At 54.4% G+C, this 19,487-nt stretch overlaps 4 protein-coding genes and 1 non-coding gene across 11 annotated transcripts; 3 read left to right on the top strand and 2 right to left on the bottom strand.

Annotated features, from left to right (window-relative positions):
* Positions 1-348: 348 nt before the first annotated feature.
* On the bottom strand, positions 349-6,227 carry GNG14 (G protein subunit gamma 14). 2 transcript variants are annotated; one of them, XM_059696523.1, is made up of 4 exons: positions 6,123-6,227; positions 1,902-1,971; positions 749-841; positions 349-667 (listed from the first exon to the last, which is right to left on the bottom strand). In XM_059696523.1, the coding sequence occupies exons 3-4, from the start codon at positions 839-841 to the stop codon at positions 542-544; spliced, it is 219 nt and encodes a 72-aa protein (XP_059552506.1). In that variant the 5' UTR covers positions 1,902-1,971; positions 6,123-6,227; the 3' UTR covers positions 349-541. The 2 variants fall into 2 exon arrangements, with proteins under 2 accessions (XP_059552506.1, XP_059552505.1); XM_059696522.1 differs by lacking the exons at positions 1,902-1,971; positions 6,123-6,227 and having other exon boundaries at positions 749-1,023.
* On the top strand, positions 3,554-3,660 carry LOC132236201 (U6 spliceosomal RNA). Its single transcript, XR_009453168.1, has one exon. It is a non-coding gene; the product is annotated as a U6 spliceosomal RNA (small nuclear RNA).
* On the top strand, positions 5,663-9,700 carry DHPS (deoxyhypusine synthase). 6 transcript variants are annotated; one of them, XM_059696508.1, is made up of 9 exons: positions 5,666-6,036; positions 6,640-6,804; positions 7,048-7,169; positions 7,251-7,347; positions 7,428-7,514; positions 7,989-8,094; positions 8,171-8,274; positions 9,342-9,425; positions 9,509-9,700. In XM_059696508.1, the coding sequence occupies exons 1-9, from the start codon at positions 5,830-5,832 to the stop codon at positions 9,602-9,604; spliced, it is 1,068 nt and encodes a 355-aa protein (XP_059552491.1). In that variant the 5' UTR covers positions 5,666-5,829; the 3' UTR covers positions 9,605-9,700. The 6 variants fall into 6 exon arrangements, with proteins under 6 accessions (XP_059552493.1, XP_059552491.1, XP_059552492.1 ...); XM_059696507.1 differs by having other exon boundaries at positions 5,670-6,036; positions 9,300-9,425; XM_059696512.1 differs by lacking the exon at positions 5,666-6,036 and adding an exon at positions 6,380-6,520 and having other exon boundaries at positions 9,300-9,425.
* Positions 9,701-9,744: 44 nt separating this feature from the next.
* Positions 9,745-13,623, bottom strand: WDR83 (WD repeat domain 83). The gene is made up of 9 exons (XM_059696517.1): positions 13,488-13,623; positions 13,284-13,404; positions 13,098-13,203; positions 12,794-12,842; positions 12,586-12,712; positions 11,405-11,472; positions 11,203-11,311; positions 10,999-11,113; positions 9,745-9,894 (listed from the first exon to the last, which is right to left on the bottom strand). The coding sequence occupies exons 1-9, from the start codon at positions 13,588-13,590 to the stop codon at positions 9,745-9,747; spliced, it is 948 nt and encodes a 315-aa protein (XP_059552500.1). The 5' UTR covers positions 13,591-13,623.
* A 207-nt stretch (positions 13,624-13,830) lies between these two features.
* WDR83OS (WD repeat domain 83 opposite strand) lies at positions 13,831-15,245 on the top strand. The gene is made up of 4 exons (XM_059696521.1): positions 13,831-13,967; positions 14,082-14,187; positions 14,663-14,760; positions 14,856-15,245. Exons 1-4 carry the CDS (start codon positions 13,918-13,920, stop codon positions 14,920-14,922), a joined length of 321 nt encoding a protein of 106 aa, XP_059552504.1. The 5' UTR covers positions 13,831-13,917; the 3' UTR covers positions 14,923-15,245.
* Positions 15,246-19,487: the final 4,242 nt, after the last annotated feature.

The raw sequence follows: 19,487 nt of genomic DNA, 5'->3' as shown, positions 1-19,487 counted from the left end.
CACCATCCACCCCGCCGCCCTGGCCTGTGCTGTGTGTGTCTGGGCGGCCTGTGTCCACCCAAGTGCATTCCTGGGATCGTGTGTGTCTGTGCATTCCCAGGGGGGCGAGTTAGCTGGCTGTGTGTGATGTCACTGTAACCCCGTCTGTGACTGTCTGCATGCCCGTGAGTGTGCACGTGTGAGAGGAAGAGGGAGATTCTGGAGGATGTGGGCACCTGTCTGTGTGATGACACCTGTGTGTGTGTGTGTGTGTGTGTGAGACGTGTATGTATGCAGTGTGCAATGGCGTGTAGAAAGGGACTGTCCCTGAATGTGTGTGTGCGGGGGGGGGGGGGCGGCCTGCTAGGGCTAGCCCATGGGTGTGTGCTCTTCCGTCCAGAGTCCAGGGGGTGTGCCCCTGTGGCAGTGACCCCGGAGTGGGCCGGGGAGAGGCCTGGGCCAGGTGCCGCTGCAAGCCTGCAGCTCCCCACTGCCCCCCATTGCCGCTCACCCAGCCCTGAGGAGCATTTACTTCATGTTTATTGAGGGGCCTGGGCCAGTATCATAGGATGGCGCAAGGCTTCTTCTCCTTGAAGGGGTTGGTGGCAGCTGGGATGCCCACCAGGAACGGGTCGCTCTTGGCCTGCTCCATGCAGAACTGCAGCAGGTCAGCGGCTGCCTTGGACACCTGCAGGCCAGCTCAGTCAGCCAGACCTTGGCTGTCCCTCTGTCCCCTCGCCCGGGCGTGCCCATCTGGCCTCAGCCTCACCTTTATGCGATCGATGCCAGCCTCCATCCTCAGCTGCTCCACTGCCTGGCGGGCCTGCCCAATGTCGCAGCCAATGGCCTCCTTGCTGGACATCTGGGGGAGGGTGAGAAGGGCCATAGGAAGCAGGCTGAACCCAGACCTGGAGTCCTGGGGCCACGCGAGGGTCCCTGCACCTCTTCTGGTGTCCCCTGAGAACTGTGGGGTAGGGGTGGATGCTCCCCACCCATCAGAACCACATACCTCAGCTGAGGACTCTGGCCGACTCCTGGCTGCTCAGTTCTGTGGCCCTGCTCTGCCTTTCTCCCTTGCGCGCGCCGCGCCCCCCCCCCCCCCCCCCGCCCGCCCCGGCCTCTCCAGTCCCCTCCTCCCTGACCCCTGCAGAGACTTTGAAGCCAGGACACTCATGGAGTAAAATGTCACCAGTGACAGCAGCAGCAGCTGCCTCAGCCAAGGGGCTCCCTGCCCCAGGAGGCCTGGTGGGCACCCTGTGGTCTTGTGTTACCTTGGCAGAGGGAGTGTGTGGCCTTGGCCTGTCCCTGATCTGCTTAATCCCCTGCTAACTAGCCCCCAAACCCCTCTTTTACCAGCCTCTGTACCCCAGTGTGCAGTGTCCCCAGGCTCGGGTGTATCCCTGCCTCTCCTCTCCATCTACACTCACTGTCCCAGGATCCACAACATGGATGACTCAGTCCACGGCTTATGCTGATGGCTTCCTTGGCCCCAACCCAGCCTTTCCCTGACCTCGATCCACCTGAGGTGGATCTAGCCTCCATCTAGCCTCCTTGGTCCATCCCACCCATCACCCCGGTGTCTCTCACCTAACTAGGCCAAGGCCGGATTCTGGATTGCCTTCTCCCCAGACCTTCTGCCCCCAGATTCACCACCATCCACCAGACTGCCCTGGCACAAATCTCAAACTCCTTTATTCCTCTTTCTGGTATCCCCACCTCTAATCCCTTCTCAAGTCCCAGCCAGTTAACCTTCAAATTAGGTCCTGAATCTGGTCACTTCTCTCCACCACCACATGGGTCCCATCTCCACCCTTGCTCACTTGGACCAGTCCACCCTGGTCCACCCCCACCCCCGCCACTATTCTCAAGGCAGCCAGTAGGAAATGTTAAAAAACAAATCAGAATAACATGGATGAACCAACCTTGAGGGCATTATACTGAGTGAAATAAGCCAGTCACAAATGGACATACGATTCCATGCATATGAGGTCCCTGGAGAAATCAAATTTGTAGAGACAGAACATAAGATGGTAGGTACTAGGGGCCGGGGTAGGGGAATGGGGAGCTGGTGTTTAATATGGACAGAGCTTGGGAAGATAAAAACGTTCTGGAGATGGATAGTGCTTGCAACTGTTTGCATAACCATGTGATGTGCTTAAATGCTGCTGACCTATACACTAAAAATGGTTAAGATGGTGAGTCTTATTTTTAGTGTCTCACTTCCTTTTTTAAAAAAGATTTTAAATTGATTTTGAGAGAGAGAGGAAAGGAAAGGGAGAAGGAAACAGTGATGTAAGTGTGAAACATCAATTGGCTGCCTCCTGCATGCCCCCTACTGGGGATGGAGCCTGGAAACCTGGGCATGTGCCTCTACCAGGAATTGAACTGGCAACCTTGTGAATGGGATGACATGCAACCAACTGGCCACAATGGCCAGGGCCCTCACTTCCTTTTTAAAACTTCTCAGCCTCTAAGAATAAAACCCACCTTCTTTACTACAGCCCATAGGGTCCTGCCTGGTTCGGCACCTCCTGCCCACTCTGAATTCATTTACCAACTTCTTTCTCCTTCATTCCTCATGGATCATGCTGATGCCCTTGTATGTGTTCATTCGTTCATTCATTGATTCATTCATTCAGTATCTTTGCTGAGATTCCAATATGAGTCCAACACTGCTTAGGGCAGTGGTTCTCAGCCTTGGCTGCACATTAGAATCACCTGGGAATCTTTTTAAAATCCTGATTTCTGGGCCTCATCCTCCGGAAATTCTGTTTCTTTGTTATGGGGTGGGGCCACAACATTAGTAACAAAGAAACAGAATTTCCAGAGGATGAGGCCCAGAAATCAGGATTTTAAAAAAGATTCCCAGGTGATTCTCATGTGCAGCCAAGGTTGAGAACCACTGGCTTAGGGTAAGGGGCTCAGCAGTGAAACCAGACAAAATCCTGCACTCATGGAGCTGTTGTTCTAGTCAAAGACAGGCAACAGCAAACACAATGTATTAAATGCTATGAAAGACGACACAAGTAAGACAAGGGCAAGACTGGGTAATTAGGGCAGGCCTCCTGGAGGAAGTGACTTTTTTAAAAAATAGTTTTTATTTATTGATTGATTTTTAAAAATCTATTTTATTGATTTTAGAGAGGAAGGGAGAGGGAGAGAGATAGAAACATCAATGATGAGACAGAATCATGGATTGGCTGCCTCCTGCACGCCCCGCACTGGGGATCGAGCCTGCAACCCAGGCATGTGCCCTTGGCCGGAATCGAACCTGAGACCTTTCAGTCTGCAGGCCAATGCTCTATCCATTGAGCCAAACCAGCTAGGACTTTATTGATTTATTTTAGAGAGAGAAAAGGGAGAGGGAGGAAGGGAGAGGGAGAGAGAGAGAGAGAAACATTGATTTGTTGGTCCATTAATTGATGCATTCATTTGATTCTCGTATGTGCCCTGACTGGGGATCAAACCCACAACCATGGTTCATAGGGACAACCCTCTAACCACTTGAGCTACCCAGCTAGGGCTGGAAGCGACATTTTCAAAAAAATTTATTTATTTTAAAAAAGAGGGAGGGGTGCTCGCTTCAGCAGCACATATACTAAAATTGGAACGATACAGAGAAGATTAGTATGGCCCCTGCACAAGGATGACACGCAAATTCGTGAAGCGTTCCATGTTTAAAATAAATAAATAAATAAATAAAAAAGAGGGAGGGAGGGAGGGAAGGAAGGAGAGAGAAAGGAGAGAGTTGTTGTTCCACTTACTTATGCATTTATTGATTGCTTCTTCTATGTGCCTTGACTGGGGATCAAACCCACAACCTTGTGTATTGGGAATATGCTCTAATCAACTGAGCCACCTGGCCAGGGTGGAAGTGACATTTTGAACTGAGGCCCAGAAGAAAAGGAGCTGGGGTAGGCATGTTCCAGGCAGAGAGAGAGCAGCGGGTGCATTGTCCCTTGGTCAGGAAAGAGCTGGTTGGGGCTCAGTGTAGCTAGAGAGGAGCGAGTGAGGGCAAGTGGTGGGAGATGCAGGAGGGAAGTCAACAACAGGATGATGCGAGAGCCTTTTGCTTGGGGGTGGGCGAAAGCCCAGATTGTAGGCCACGGTGAAAGCCCAGATTCTACTCCCAGGGGGAAGCCACTGCTGTTAGAAGGAACGATGCACCTGATTTCCGTGTAAGGAGCTCTCTGGCCACAGCTTCGAGAGGGACTGGAGGGGAGTGAGTGCAGTGTGGAGGTCGTGGAGGCTTTGGGGATGATGAGTCGGATACAAATACCGACTCACGTTGTACACCTGTAACTAATGTAATGCGGTATAACAATTATACCCCAGTTCTAAAAGAGCAACAAGAAAGCACTTGGATTTGGGACCTATTTTATAGGTAGAATTTGGTGCATGTGCTGGGGGATAGATAGGTGGGGGTGTGAGACAAGGGGAGCCATCAAGCTCAGCTCCCGTTTTTAGCCTGGTAGGTGAGGGTCGTTTGCTGAGATGTGGAAGACCGCAGCATGACCAGGGTTAGGTGGAGAAAAAGCCGAGGTGGTGAAAGTGAGATCCAAGCAGGGAACTTCCAGACTGTCCAGGAGGATGTTTGTTCTCCAATTGAGTAGGCTCATTTCCCGCCCCAGGGCCTTTACACTGGCTGTTCTCTCCCAAAGGGGGGCAGTGGGGCAATGGCCTCCCCCCATAAGTTCACATCTGGGCCTTTCTTGGCCTTTTGCCTTTGGCTCAAATGTTACCTCCTGTCCTAACCAGTTTGGCTCAGTGGATAGAGAGTTGGCCTGTGGACTGAAGGGTCCCAGGTTTGATTCCAGTCAAGGGCACATGCCTGGGTTGTGGGCTCAATCCCCAGTAGGGGGCATGCAGGAGGCACCCGATCAATGGATCAATGATTCTCTATCATTGATGTTTCTCTCTCTCCCTTCCTCTCTGAAATTAATTAAAAAAAAAGTCACCTCCTTTGTGTCCTTCCTCAACCACCTGTCCCTCCAAGGCCACCAAACCCTTCATCCACCCCCATGCTGAAGGCTCTTGCATCATCCTGTTGAAATCCTGAATAGCACTTGGAACTATTGGTAACTTTCTATCTCACCAAACAAACTGTGGGCTCTAGGAGGGCAGGGTCTGCATCTTACTGCTTAATCTGCACCCGACACAGACTCCATAAATGCAGTGTGAGTGATTAAAGGGGTCCCCTCTGGACCAGACCCTGTGCACAGTTAGAAGGAGCCATGAGATACAGTCCCCACTCTTAGGGTCTCAGAGTCTTGCTGGAGGGAGAGATGTCCGCCCAGGATCTCAGAGGAGATCCCTTACCCAGAGCAAGGGCAGGGCAGGCCTCCCAGAGGTGAGCGCTGGGGCTGCCTGGGAGGACCAGAGGGTGATGCAGCATGTGGAGGCCCTGGAGACTCGTGAGGTACGGACAGGGATCAATAGCCTATTTGAGAAGAGATGCTCAGTGGCAGAAACTGACAGTTCCCGATGACTGAATTCTGTCCAAGGGGACGTTTAAGAAGCCATTCTCTCACTCCAGGGGACAGAAACGAAAGGACAGGCGCCCCGCAACGCGGTGGGCCTCCACTAGGCGGCAATGAGTCCTCCTTCCTGTGAGGCGCGTCGCGAACAGGAATAACGGCTCTAAGCGGCTTCCGTAGTTCGCAACAGGCCACGCCCCCGACTAGAGGCCTCGAAGGCGGCCATGTGACTAAACAACTTCCGGCCTCCCTCTCCCGTTTTTTTCCGAGCCCTGTTTGCTGTGCCTTTGTGGAGAAGCGCGTGCCAGGTCCAGCGTTTGCGGCCCCTGAAGGCTGGCCTGGGACTGCTCTGATCCGCGCGCGGCGGCGGAGCATGGAGGGCCCCCCGGAAGGGGAGGCGCCGGCGGCGGCGCGGGCCGCGGTGCTTCAGCACAGCTCGGCGCTGCCGTCCGAGAGCGCCCAGGTCCGGGGCTACGACTTCAACCGTGGCGTGGACTACCGCGCGATGCTGGAAGCCTTCGGCACCACTGGTTTCCAGGCCACCAACTTCGGCCGCGCGGTGCATCAAATCAATGCCATGGTGAGGCGGGGGCGGGGCTTCCAGAGTTTGGGGGCGTGGCCTCTGGTGGCACCAACGCGGTGCAGTCCCTGGGGGGCGGGGCTTACGTGAGAAAGAGGCGCGCCCTTCGTAGGGGCGGCCCAGTAGTTGGAGAGGTGGGCCATACCGGGGCTGGAGTTTCTGTGTTTAAGAGAGGAAGTTGCCCCCCCCACCCCCCAGTAGCGATAGCCTAGCATCAATAAGGGGCGGGGACTGACTCTAGGCAGAGGGCGGTTTATAGTCTTTGCCTGTGTTCTGAAGTGGAAGGAGCCCAGGGCTAGACCGCGGCCTGGAAGGAGGAATTGGAAGAGCCTAAGTCAGGGCAGGGTCTTGGATTTGCTCCTCCCAGCGGAAAGGCGGCTGAATCCTGCAGAGAGGCTCCGATTCCCGAGTGAGGCAAAGCGAGGGTGTGCCGCAGAGCCAACCTGCGAAAGGGGCGGAGTTGCACTCCCTCCCCTGGTTCCCGGTATAAGTGGTCCTCTTTCCGAGTGGGCAGGGCTTGGGGGCGGAGTGTAATCCTGAAAACCACGGGGGTCGTTGGGCTGGAGTTTGGGTTCAGGGGTTAATTTGACTCCTCTCGCACAGATAGAGAAGAAGCTGGAGCCTCTGCCGCAGGATGAAGACCAGCACGAAGACCTGACCCAGAGCCGCCGCCCACTCACCGGCTGCACCATTTTCCTGGGCTACACGTCCAACCTCATCAGTTCAGGCATCCGTGAGACCATCCGCTATCTCGTGCAGCACAACATGGTGAGGAGCTGATGGGGTGGGCTGTGGCCTTGACCTCTCTGGGGTCAGTGGGCAATAGGATCACTGGTATTTTAGTAAGATAGAGAGATGTGGGCCAATTCTAAGCAGAGGGACAGGATTGAGTTTTGCTTTGCAGCAGACATTCCTGTAAAGTTACTAGATGAGGGTTGGGAGTTAGGAGCCCTGCCCAGAATGAGGGCAGGGTCCGCCTATCTGGGCCAACCTCATTGCATGTGGCTGCAGGTGGATGTCTTGGTTACTACGGCTGGGGGCGTGGAGGAGGATCTCATCAAGTGCCTGGCACCCACATACCTGGGCGAGTTCAGCCTCAGGGGGAAGGAGCTCCGTGAGAACGGGATTAACAGGTGGGGGGCCTAAGTGGTGTTGGGCAGGGGAGCTGGCCTGAGGGTCCTGGGGCCTGATGCCTATCTGCCTCCTGTCTCCAGGATTGGGAACCTGCTGGTGCCCAATGACAATTACTGCAAGTTTGAGGACTGGCTGATGCCCATTCTGGACCAGATGGTGCTGGAGCAGAACACAGAGGTGGGGCTGGGACAGCTGGGGGGCTGGCATGGTGGCAGTAAGGGAAGGCACCACTGGCTGAAGCTCATGTCCCCTCCCAGGGTGTGAAGTGGACGCCTTCCAAGATGATTGCCCGCCTCGGCAAGGAGATCAACCACCCAGAGTCAGTGTATTACTGGGCCCAGAAGGTGAAGGTTTCATCTTCACAGTCACCTAGGGAGTCAGTGCTGTTCTCATCACCCTCACTCTTCGATTGAGGAATTTCAGACATAGGCTCGGCAGCTTTTCTGAGGTCACGCAGCTATTGAGTGTGGTCCTCATATCCTGGCTCTACTCCTACACCACCTGGGAGCAGTTGGGGCAGTGTTGGGCCCACTGCTCCTCAGAGCTATGAAGTCCTGCAATGGGAACAGTAACAGCCTGCCATTCTTTATGTGCTGGGCATGGTCCTCAGTGTTTTGGGTGGGTTTTCTTACAAATGCTTCCTCATCTGTGAGGGAGGTACTGTTGTTACTGTCATTTTACAGTCAAGGAAACTGAGGCCCAGAAAAGTTAAACACTATGCCCAGAATCAGGCAGAGAGGGGATGCTGCCAGAATGGGGACCAGCCTATCCCCACCAGGATCTGACTCCTGCTGCTGTCCTGTCCTGCACTCCCCCAGAACCACATCCCCGTATTGAGCCCGGCACTCACAGATGGCTCGCTGGGCGACATGATCTTTTTCCATTCCTACAAGAACCCGGGCCTGGTCTTGGACATCGTGGAGGGTGAGGTGCAGGGGCCAGAGGAGTCGGGGAGGAGGGCTGGCTGGCCTCGGGGCCTGATCACAGTTCTCTTCCCCAGATTTGAGGCTCATCAACACACAGGCCATCTTTGCCAAGCGCTCTGGCATGATCATCCTGGGTGGGGGTTTGATCAAGCACCACATCGCAAATGCCAACCTCATGGTGAGTGGGGATGGAGCACCTGGTCCCTAGTGTGGGGGTGGCACTTGGGTCTGCATGTAGCGATGTCTGTGTGCTAGGCCTAGGCCCATGCTGGAGACACAGCCATGGACAGGCCAGGATCCCTGCCTTCCTGCGACTGAGGTTTTAGTCGGGGGAGACAGACAGTAAGTTAGGTGGCAGTGACTGCCACGGAGAAAAACGAGGGATGACAAGATGGTAATAAAAAGGTACACTCTTCCAAAAAGGGAAGCCTTTCTGGGAAATGTGACCTGTGAATAGAGCAAATTCAGTAGATGTCTCCCCTGAGCCATGTGGTTGCCTTGAGGAAGAGGTCCCAGCAGAGGAACAGCCAGTGTAAAGGCTCTGAGGCTGAAATAAGTTAGGAACAGCTAGGAGGCCTGTGAAGGAGGGAGAGTGGGAGGTGTGAGGCCAGACTTGCAGGGCCTTGAGGGCTGTGACTCAGGTGCTCACAGGTGCCCTCTGGCTGCTGCAGGGGGAACAACTAGGGCCAGGACCAGGGTAGGGACCAAGGCAGGGAAGAAGTGTTTGGGTTCAGAGGTCTTCTCAAGATAGAGTTGGTGAGCCCTGACCGGTTTGGCTCAGTGGATAGAGTGTCGGCCCCTGCGGACTGAAGGGTCCCAGGTTCGATTCCGGTCAAAGGCATGTACCTTGGTTGCGGGCACATCCCCAGTAGGGGGTGTGCAGGAGGCAGCTGATCGATGTTTCTAACTCTCTATCCCTCTCCCTTCCTCTCTGTAAAAAATCAATAAAATATATTAAAAAATAAATAAAGATAGAGTTGGTGGCAGATGTGAGAGGGTTATTGCTCTCTAGGAGGTTGGTCTGGGGCAAGACTACCTTATCATTTGCCCAGTAACTCTCCAACCCCTAACTGCCCAGCGTTGATGTAGGACCCGTCCCTTGCAGAGTGGCCACCAAGGGGTCCTCCTTTACCTAGGACACAGGCTCAGCTTCTCTAGCTGCACTGCCTGCCTCTATGTGTGTGTCTGTCTCCCCGCCCGCAGCGGAACGGGGCTGACTATGCTGTCTACATCAACACGGCCCAGGAGTTTGATGGCTCTGACTCTGGTGCCCGGCCGGACGAAGCTGTCTCTTGGGGCAAGATCAAGATGGATGCAGAGCCTGTCAAGGTGAGGGCCGGCCAGCCTGCTGGGGTGTAGGGTCTTCCAAGCTATAGCTCTGGGTCCTGTGGTTACCTGGGTCCCCTCCACAGGTCTACGCTGATGCCTCCCTGGTCTTCCCCTTGCTTGTGGCTGAAACCTTTGCCCAGAAGGTAGATGCCTTCATGCCTGAGAAGAACAAAGACTGACAGCGGTGCCCCTCCCCCTATTTATTTGTTTTCAGACCCGGCCCCTCCCCCACTCCTTGGTCAGTAGCACGTCTGGAATAAATGGTCTCAGTGGTCCAGAGTCTGCACCTGTGTCCTTAGTGGTGGTGGGTCCCCTGGCCTCAACCTGTGCCACCCTCAGTCTCATAGGCCTCTTCCCGCCAGCAGTGGATGCTGCCCCCCATGGCAGTCAGCAGGCAGGGCTCTGTGGGGTGGTAGGCCAGTGACTGCACCACACCAGGACCCACCTGCAGGGCCAGGGCCAGGACACCCTGTGGAACAAGGAGGGAGCGGGGAGCAGTTATCAGTGAGCCTCCCATCCTGACCTTCAGCCATCTGCTTCTAATGGCTTTCCAGTCACTGCAAAACTAGGCTGCCCCAAAATGAGCCTCTCAGTGGCTCCGTCCTTCCAGGTGTTCAAGCCAAAACCTTGGGAGTCTTTTTCACACCTCACATCCCTTTATCTGTAAATCCTCTTGGTTCTGCCTTTAGACCAGCAGTGGTCCGTGAGGCCCGAAAGGTTGGCGACCACTGTTTCAGACTATACTCAGAGGCCACCACCCCGCTCTGAGCCGTTATGTCCGGCCTTCAGCTGCCCTCCCCTGCCGCCATAGGGGCTCTACAGGTCTACTTGGCAGCATCAGTGTTTGCACTTCTTTCATCAACCCGCAGACACAGCAGCTCCGCACATACGGTTTCTCCGGGCGGCCCCGGTTCCTCTTTTCCCCGAAATGTCCCCTTCCTTCAGTGTGACCTCTGCTCTATCAGATCCTCAAGAATTAGGCAGAATATTGGCTCTTTCTTAGTCCCCCTCAAGTTCCCAAGGTCCCCCAGTTCCCTCCATCCTCTTAAGGGACTTACTTCCCTGGCCAAGCCCCAGCACCCACATCTTCTTCCATGAGACTCTCTAGCCCTGAATCCCCTAAGCCCAGCCTGTCTGTTCTCCGCCTGATGCCACCACCAGGCTGGGACACATCCGGATACGGCTCACAGGGCTTGGGGCTAGAAACCACAGGGATGCTCAGAAGTAGCTCAGGTTTCCTGAACAACTACGGCCTCATCTCCCCCAGGGTTAGATGTCGCCATTGGTTCCCCCACCCTCAAGGTCAGTCCCAGTGGCTCAGCCTGGCATTGGTGGCCCTGCCTGACGTGGCTCCTGCTGCTGCCACTGCCATCCTGAAGTGCTGCTGTTTCCTGACCATCGCGTGCAATGCTTAGAAGCCTTAGCACATACTGTTCCCTTTGCTGGAATGCCTTTCCTGCCCTCTCCTTCTAGCCACTGTTCTAATAACACTCCCTTTTCCCGGTCTGGGAATGACTGAGGTAAAGGCAAAGTGGGGACAGTGCAGTGTGGGGGTGGAGAGGGTTAGGCTCACCTCCACCAGGTCCCAAAAGAACACCTTCCCATCCTCGGAGCAGCTGACTACGTGCGTGTCACGCTCACTCAGGCAGCAGTCCAGCTTGTACTCCTGGTTCTTATGGCCTGTGTACCTGGGGGTGGATGGGATCAGTGGGGCTCGGGCCTTACCAGGGGCAAAGGGGAGGGGAGAGGGAGGGGCCCCACAACCCCAAGGACTCACTCCCCTAGCAGCTCCCCTGTGTCCTTGTCTAGAAGCCTCAACGTGGAGTCCAGGCTGGACACCAGGGTGCACTGGCCATCCCGGCTGAAGCAGGTGCAAGTGATGGGGCCTGGGGGGAGGGGAGAGGTGGATAGGCACGTGGGCTGGGGCCCCTTTTGCTGCCTCTGCCTCCCCTGCTGCCCCACAGCCTGGCCACACTCACTGCCCACGTAGTCTGAGAAGAGTTGTCCCATCCTCAGGTCATAGCGCCTGACCCGGCCGTCCACGGAGCTGCAAGAGAGGGTGGATCCGATTAAAGTTTCCACTGGGGCCAGTGGCTCCATGGCTCTAGGTAACCTGTGTCCCTCTACACTTGCACCTGGCCAGGGCCCTCAGGACAAGGCTAAGCCCATCCTTTCTGTGCACCCCTCACTGTCATACTCCCTTCTCAGGGCTAGCCAGTTTTCTCAGTGTTGATCTGTGGACTACAGGGTCGAGGGTTCAATTCTGGATCAAGGCTCATACCTCAGTTGTAGTTCCTCAGCCCTGGTAGGGGTGAGTTCAGGAGGCAACCAATCAATGTCTCTCACATCGATGTTTTTCTCTGTCCTCTCCTCCCTCCCACCCTCTCTAAAAATCAATGGGAAAAATGTCCTTGGGTGAGGATTAACAAAAAGGAAAAAAAAGGAAACGTGCACTGAAGTGAATTCATGAGGGGAAATCTGAGGCACCGTCTTTGAGATCCAGACCCAGGGACCATGGGGAACAACTCAGTTCGTTTCTGATGGGCACCGCGCATCCCCTCTGGGCCAGATTCTACAGCAGGGATGGCTTGGGACACAGCTTCGACCGAGCCAGGAGACATTTCTGGAGCCTCACTGACTGGGTAATATAGGAAGTCCTTCCCAAGGTGACATCTGAACCGGGACTTGAAGGACGAGATGGGAAGATGCGTGGGAATGGCCAGTCAACAGGCTGGACAGTCCAAACTCCCCCCATGGTGGGCATGGCACTCTCCTGGGCTGTGGCAACACGTGAGCAGCTCTGCATGGGAATTTTTTCTTTCTTAAATAGCAAGTCTGTGGGCAGGAATTTCTTCCCTATTTCCCTGTCTTATTCACTGCTACATGCTCATTGCCTAAAAAAGTGGCCCGTGGGAGGGGCTCAAAAACACTTGCAGTAAATAGTAGAAAGGCAGTCCAGGCAGAGGAAGAGCAGCTGCAAAGCACGCTTGGCATATCTCCCTGAAACGAGGCTGGAAATCATAGAAGCTGAGAGGTCAGCAAGGACCAGACTGTGCGGGGTCTTGGGAGGCAGTGAGGAGGGTAGACTTAAGCACAGAGGCAGCTGTGATAGGCAGGGGAACCGGGGGAGGGGCAATGGTCTAGCTCTAGCTCCACTCACCCTGCCAGGACCTCATGGTCTGACACCTTCACACTGGATACACCATCCTTGGCTTCGTCCAGCTTCTGCACTGGGTCCGGCCTCCGAGAGCGGCAGTCCCAGCAGCGGATGGTGGAATCGATAGAGCCTGTGAGGCCAGCAGGAAGGTGAGGCCAGGTTTTGGGGGCAGGGGCTCCCCTGGGCGCCCCTGCCTAGGCCACGCACTCACCTGACAGGATGACCGTGGCCTCTTCATTAAACTGCACCGTATTCACCTTCTGAGAAACAGGAACTACCACTCAGAGGTGGCCGGTCTTTGAAGGATTGGGATAAAGACCGCGTTCCCAGTGCAGATTAAAGTGAGGACAAAAGCTAGGGGTACGGGAGGTGAAAGGTTTTGAGGGTGCTGCAAGCAAGGGGCCTGTGAATGCGCTGTAATGTGTGTGTGGGAGGGCACCTGTCACCCCTGCACACGAATGCGGGTCCCCTCCGCTACCCACGCTCTAATGAGGCGTCTTTCTGCTTGTACTCACCCCTGCGTGACCCCGGAATTTACGCACGACCTGCCCGGAGGCCACATCCCACAGCACCACCGCCTTGTCCCCGCCGCCGGAGCAGAGATTGCTGTTGTCAAAGGAACTAGGGGGCAGGGGAGGGAAGGTCAGCATCGACCTGGGTCCCCGCCTCAGCGCCCCCTTCCCGGCCAGGCCCCGGCTCACCCGGCCGCGTCCAGCACCTCGTAGCCGTGGCCGCTGTACGTCCGCAGCAGCGTCCCCCGCAGCGGGTTCCACAGCTTCAGGGTCTTGTCGCTGCCGCACGTCAGGCAGTAATTGCCGTCCACTTGGGAAGACCAGGCGGGGGTTACCGGGCTGCCGACCTCGAGAGGCCACAGGCCGACCCGGAATGAAGACGAGGGCGCTCACCATTAAATCGCACGGCTCGCACCGCTCCCTGCCCGCAGTCCAGCGTCTTCAACCGTTTCTGCGGCAGCACCGGGCCACGCGGCTTGGGCTCAGGGAAAGACATGGCTCCGGGATGCCTTCCTCGCCGCCTCCCATCGGTCTGTACCGAAGTTGCCGAGCGTCTCTCGCTTGGTGCAACCTTATTATTGTCCCTGCGGTCTACTTCCGGTTCCCCACTTCCGGGCTCACAGTTTCGGCTTTTTGGAGGTAATGTTGGAAAATACAATGGCTGCAGGCTGCCTCTAGGTTCCAGGTTTCTCCTTCCACTATCTGGGCCCCGCCGCTAGGTACGGAAGCGCGAGGGCTGCGGGTGTGACTGTAAAAAGCACCGTCCGTTTCCACGCCGGAAGGGGCCACTCCGGCGGCGGAAGAGGGACGTCCCTGACTCGCTATGTCCACGAACAACATGTCGGACCCGCGGAGGCCGAACAAAGTGCTGAGGTAGGGACCCCGGCGTCGTGGGAACGAGGCTCGGGCTGTGGGTCGGGGCCCAGGGAAGCACGTGTCCATCCGGGGGCGGGACGTGAGTGCCCCTGACCCTCAATCCCGCCGCAGGTACAAGCCTCCGCCGAGCGAGTGTAACCCGGCCTTGGACGACCCGACGCCGGACTACATGAACCTGCTCGGCATGATCTTCAGCATGTGCGGCCTCATGCTGAAGGTGGGCCGGGCTGCGTGTCTCTGCTGGGCTCCCAGGCCAGGGGCGGGTTGGGAATGAAGCGGGGCCGGCGCTGAGGGGCGGGGCTGGGGTGACGTTGGACGGAGGAAGCCAAAGCCATCGGGGATTCAGGAATCCGGGTCAGGGTGGGTGTGTGGGAGGTTGGTGTGAGGGTGGGGCCAGACTGTACAGCCACTTGGAGGGGATGGTGGAGAAAGCGGGGTCATGAGCATGACGGGCTGTGTCGAAGTCTAGTCTTTTTAGGTCTGAGGGTGGGGTCAGAGGCCCTGGCCAGGGGGTAGGGCCAGCAACTCCGTACCTGGAGGAGGCTCTGGGTGGATGAGACTGAGGGGCTTCTGAGGGTCAGGGGGACAAGGTTTACGCTGCCCCATCTGAAACCAGTGGGTGGGAACCGGTGCCTGGGAATGCCCCTTGTCTTCCACTGACCTAACCCACCCCTCTACCTGCCTTTCCCCAGCTGAAGTGGTGCGCTTGGGTTGCTGTCTACTGCTCCTTCATCAGCTTCGCCAACTCCCGGAGCTCTGAAGACACTAAGCAGATGATGAGTAGCTTCATGTGAGGCTGGGCCTGGAGAAGGAGGGACTCTAAGTAAGGGGGGGAGGACCCAAGCCTTCCCATCTTGACTGACACCTTTCTCCCGTCTCACCCAGGCTGTCCATCTCTGCCGTGGTGATGTCGTATCTTCAGAACCCTCAGCCCATGACACCTCCTTGGTGACTGATGTCAGCCTAGAGGGGTCACATCCTGCACCTCTCTATACACCTCCCTCCAGGGCTGGGCCTTAGCCGCTCAGCCTCCTGCCCTGCCCTCAGCTGCTGGCTGTCCTGGGTGAGGTAGTCGCAGGGCCCCCAGCTGGATGGAAGGAACTTGGACCTTAACCTGGGGCCCCACTTCTACTGGGGCAGGGAGGGGAAAACCCCAGATAGACTCCTGCCCTCCTTCCCCACCCTGGATGCTGCTGGGGGAGAGCTGTCCATGTTTCTAGGTATAAACACTCATTTTCTTGTTGAAAACAGATCGTAATAAAGATTTGCACTCTGGCTGCTCTCTGAGACCTCTCCTTCTGTGCACTGCGGGTGCTCTCCTGGAAGGGCTGCAGCTCCTCCACTTCCTCAGGCCTGGGGTGAGGCCGTCTGGAGCCTTCTGCTTCACTTGCTTATTCGCAGCCTTCAGGCCTTAAGTCAGCTGCCGGAGACAGGACAGTGACCCTCACCTCTGGCAACTCAGCAGGTGGCCCTGCTGACCTGAGGAATCTGGGCTTTGGTTTTCTTTTTGTTGTTGTTTGTTGTTAATCCTCACCCCAGGATATTTTTCCATTGATCTTTTGCAAGAGTGGAAGGGATAAGGAGAGACAGAGAGAGAGAAACATCAATGTGAGATGGCGGGGCAAGACTGCAACCAAGGTACGTGCCCTTGATTGGAATCAAACTGGGCCCCCTAAGTCCACAGGCTGATACTCCATCCACTGAGCCAAACCGGCTAGGGCCGGGCTTTGATTTTCTTATCAAAGGAGTGAGATAACGTCATTGAACTAGATGGACTGATAGGGAATCGGAAAGACATGAAAGACTGTCTTCCCCCAGAGGGGAAGAGACTGTTCCATGACTTGACTGCTGTAGGACCTGAGTGCCGACCTGGATTAGAACGGGGAGATTGCTTAGTAAACCCCCCACCCCCCCCCAAGAAAAAGACAACTTTCTGATTGTACTTGATGTTCATTCTGACACAGATGGCCCCTCTTTTGCCTCAGGCTATGTGCCGGTTCCTGGAACAGGTTGTCCTGATATGTTCAAGCATGTGAAGTAATTTCCCCTACCTAATAGCATTCACATGTCAGTATATATGACTATACCTCCTTTTACCCTGGACAATTCTTTGGCACCTGCCAAGCAGCATGGGGATCAATTTCAGCTTGCAGCCACTCAAGACACACCTGTATGTCAGTTTCCCTTTGAAAACTATTATTAGAGAGGAGTGGCAGCTTTCTTTGGTCTTCCCCCACCCTCTGCTTTTGGAGGTAGATTTTCAGTCCTGGGGCTTTCCCCTGGGTGTGCGTGTACTAACAATTGGCAAGCCACCAGGAGACCAAAGACATGGGCTTGGTAAAGGGGGTCGACCTGGCCATTGACCCCTATGTGGGGAGGGGTGAGCTGTACGCTAGACACAGCGGACTGCCGCATGAGTACAGGGGACTCTGAAAATGCTGGCTGGTCTCCTACTTGTTTAAGGAACTGCACTGTGGCAAGGCAGGAAATCTATGGCTTCAACTGTAGGCTGGTCACAGATGCCCACTAGAAGCAAAAGACAGGGTTAGAAAGGAAAAACTGAAACTAGAAAAAGATGTTAGAATGTCTACAACTCTGTTAGCATAGGGATGGGCAGATAAAGGCGGGGTGGGCGGCAGGGAAGCTCCTTTGAACAGATCCCACCTCTTTTTTAGAAGCCATATGTTCATGTGTGTCTATATATGTGTTGTTTTGGTGTAGTAGTTTCTACCTCGAAATGGTGTTGCTAACTTGTAAAAGAGCTATGTTTAGTTGGTTTAATGGAATGAAGTGCTTCTATAAATTAAGGATTGGGTATTCTAAAATTCTCAGAAATTAACCCAAATGCTTTCTCAGAATCACATGATCTGGGGAGATCACATGATTTGTCATTAAAGCTAGTTTAAGTGTGTTGGTTTAATTAAAACAGATATGTCTTGCCCGGCTGGTGTGGCTCAGTGGTTGAGCATCGACCTATGAACTAGGTGGTCATGGTTTGATTCCCAGTCAGGGCACATACCCGGGTTTCGAGCTTGATCGCCAGTGTGGGGCATGCAGGAGGCAGCTGATCAATGATTCTCTCTCATCATTAATGTTTCTGTCTCTCTCTCCTCCCTTTTTCTCTGAAGTCAATAAAAATATATTTTTTTAAAAATGGGGTCCTTAACAGATTAACTCACTAACTAGAAAACCAACTTTGGCCAGTATACAAAGGTGTTTTCCCAAGTGTAAATACTCTTAAATGATCAACAGTGGGGCCTATTGCTCTGTATGCCAGGCTGGGAGCTCAAACGAGGCACCCAATATGGTTAAGGTGTGAGACACAAAGGACACAGTAATAGTCTTGATGCTTGCCATGGACCAGTGGGCCATGATATTGAAGGCACCAGCCCTTATCGTCCCTGGAACATTCACTGGAATCTGCAATGAGATACTACCCTGTGATGGGTTGGTTACTTCATGCACCTGGGGGAGAGGAACTGCTCAGTCTCCCGTAGGACCCTGTTATCCTGATGCAGTCAGGAGCCATGGAGACAGGCTATACTCAGACTGGTACATGCACCACTGAAAGAGGGGAGAAGGTAGGGGTCCTGATCTAATACAGTCCTCGCCCTATTCACCGCCTTACTTGTTGGTCGGGAAGAGCACCATTTCTTCCTGACCAACAAGTATGGTTTACACAGCCTGGCCAGGTTCCAAACACTGCGGCTACACTAACATCTAAAGATCAGACTGCAAGTATAATTCTCATAGATCTCCCAATTCAAGTCCCTACTAAATATTTGTCTTTGCCCTAGCCAGTTTGGCTCAGTGGATAGAGTGTCAGCCTTCGGACTGAAGGGTCCCAGGTTCGATTCCAGCCAAGGGCACATACCTGGGTTGCAGGCTCGGTCCCCAGTAGGGGGCGTGCAGGAGGCAGTCAATCAATGATTCTCTCTCATCATTGATGTTTCTATCTCCCTCTTCCTTCCTCTGAAATCAATAAAGAAATATATTAAAATAAATAAATATTTGTCTTTTTTTTCTTTTTTTTAAATTTTCACCTGAGGGTATTTTTCTATTGATTTTTTTTTTTTTTTTTTTTTTTTTAGAGAGTGGAAGAGAGAGGGAAAGACAGAGAAATATTGATGTGGATGTGAGAGAAACACATCGATTGGTTGCCCCCTGCATGAGCCTGACCAGGGCCCAGGCTGGGGAGGAGCCTGCAACTGAGATAAGTGCCCTTGACTGGAATCAAACCCGGGAACCGTCAGTCTGCAGGCCGATGCTCTATCCACTGAGCCAAACCAGCCAAGGCTAAATATTCGTTTTTCTACCTTAGATTTCCTGCTGTTCCTGTAGCAATCCCTTACAGGCCTGTGTATGTGTGTGTATGTGTGTGGTGGGGGGTGGGGGTGGGGGGCCTGTGCCATTATTCAAACTGAATGTTGTGTTCTTATACCAGGTGAATCTGCTAATATTTCTTCCTTGTTAGTACATATGAAAACTCATGTAAATGCCTTAAATGACCCAGCCAAAACCTAGGTGACTTACTAACCCACCGGTTTAGGTCCTGGCAGAGGGGAAGCAAGATGGAAAAAGTTACTAATACTTGGACTGCTTCTTTTAACTGGTCTCTTTTCTTGTATGTGTCGGTACTGTTGCTGCCGACTATGTCTCCAATGAGGTCAATTGGCAACTAAGAGAGCTACTTCCCTGCTACTGAAGCCCCTTGCTGACCACTCAGGGCATCATGGGGAACAGGGGGTCACGTGAGATTGTAAGAGCTGGTCATGAGGGGTAGAGTGTGGAGGAGAGACTTCCGTGAAGTTGCCACTGCTGGACCCGAGAGCTGGGCCTGGGCCAGAAGGGGGAGATTGCGTACTGCAAACACTGTCTGACTGTATTTGATGTTCACTCTGATATAAACCAGTACCTCCCCTTGCCCCCTGCTCTGCGCTGCTTCCGGGAACAGGTTATTGTCCTGGCCCGTTCAAGCACGTGAAATAATTTCCATACCTGGTAGCATTCGTGTACCAGTACCTATGACTGTCCGCCCCTCTCCCCTTCCCCTATATAATTCTTTGGCACCTGTCAAGCCGCACAGGGACCCATTTCCTCCTGTAGTCACGCAAGAGGTGCCACTTAGGTAAGTTTCCCTTAACAAGCTCCATTAATTTTTAGACTAGTGGGAGGGAAGACTCGTTCTTTGGTTTTCCCCTGCCCTCTGCTCTTGGAGATAGATTTTCAGCCTTGGGGCTTTTTCCTGGGTCTGCGTGTACTAACTTCTCTCACGGAGGCTGCATGCCTGCCATTCCCAGCGCTCAATTCCCATTGGAGAGAACAGGACCCCCATGAAACCCTCCCTGCTCCTAGCCCTGAGGCTAATGGAACGCCGGGGGACCCCGGGCACGCCTGCCACCGCCTAGGCACCCCGGCTCGGGTAGGAAAATCTGAGACCTCCGCGCTCCCAGGGACAGAGGGGGTCTCCCAGTCCACACGAAGGCGGCGAGACGTTCAAGGCTCTCCTGCCAAACC

Source organism: Myotis daubentonii, chromosome 5 (genome assembly GCF_963259705.1).
Source record: "Myotis daubentonii chromosome 5, mMyoDau2.1, whole genome shotgun sequence".
Taxonomy (NCBI): Eukaryota; Metazoa; Chordata; class Mammalia; order Chiroptera; family Vespertilionidae; genus Myotis; species Myotis daubentonii.
This window is presented reverse-complemented; position numbering and strand designations above follow the sequence as displayed.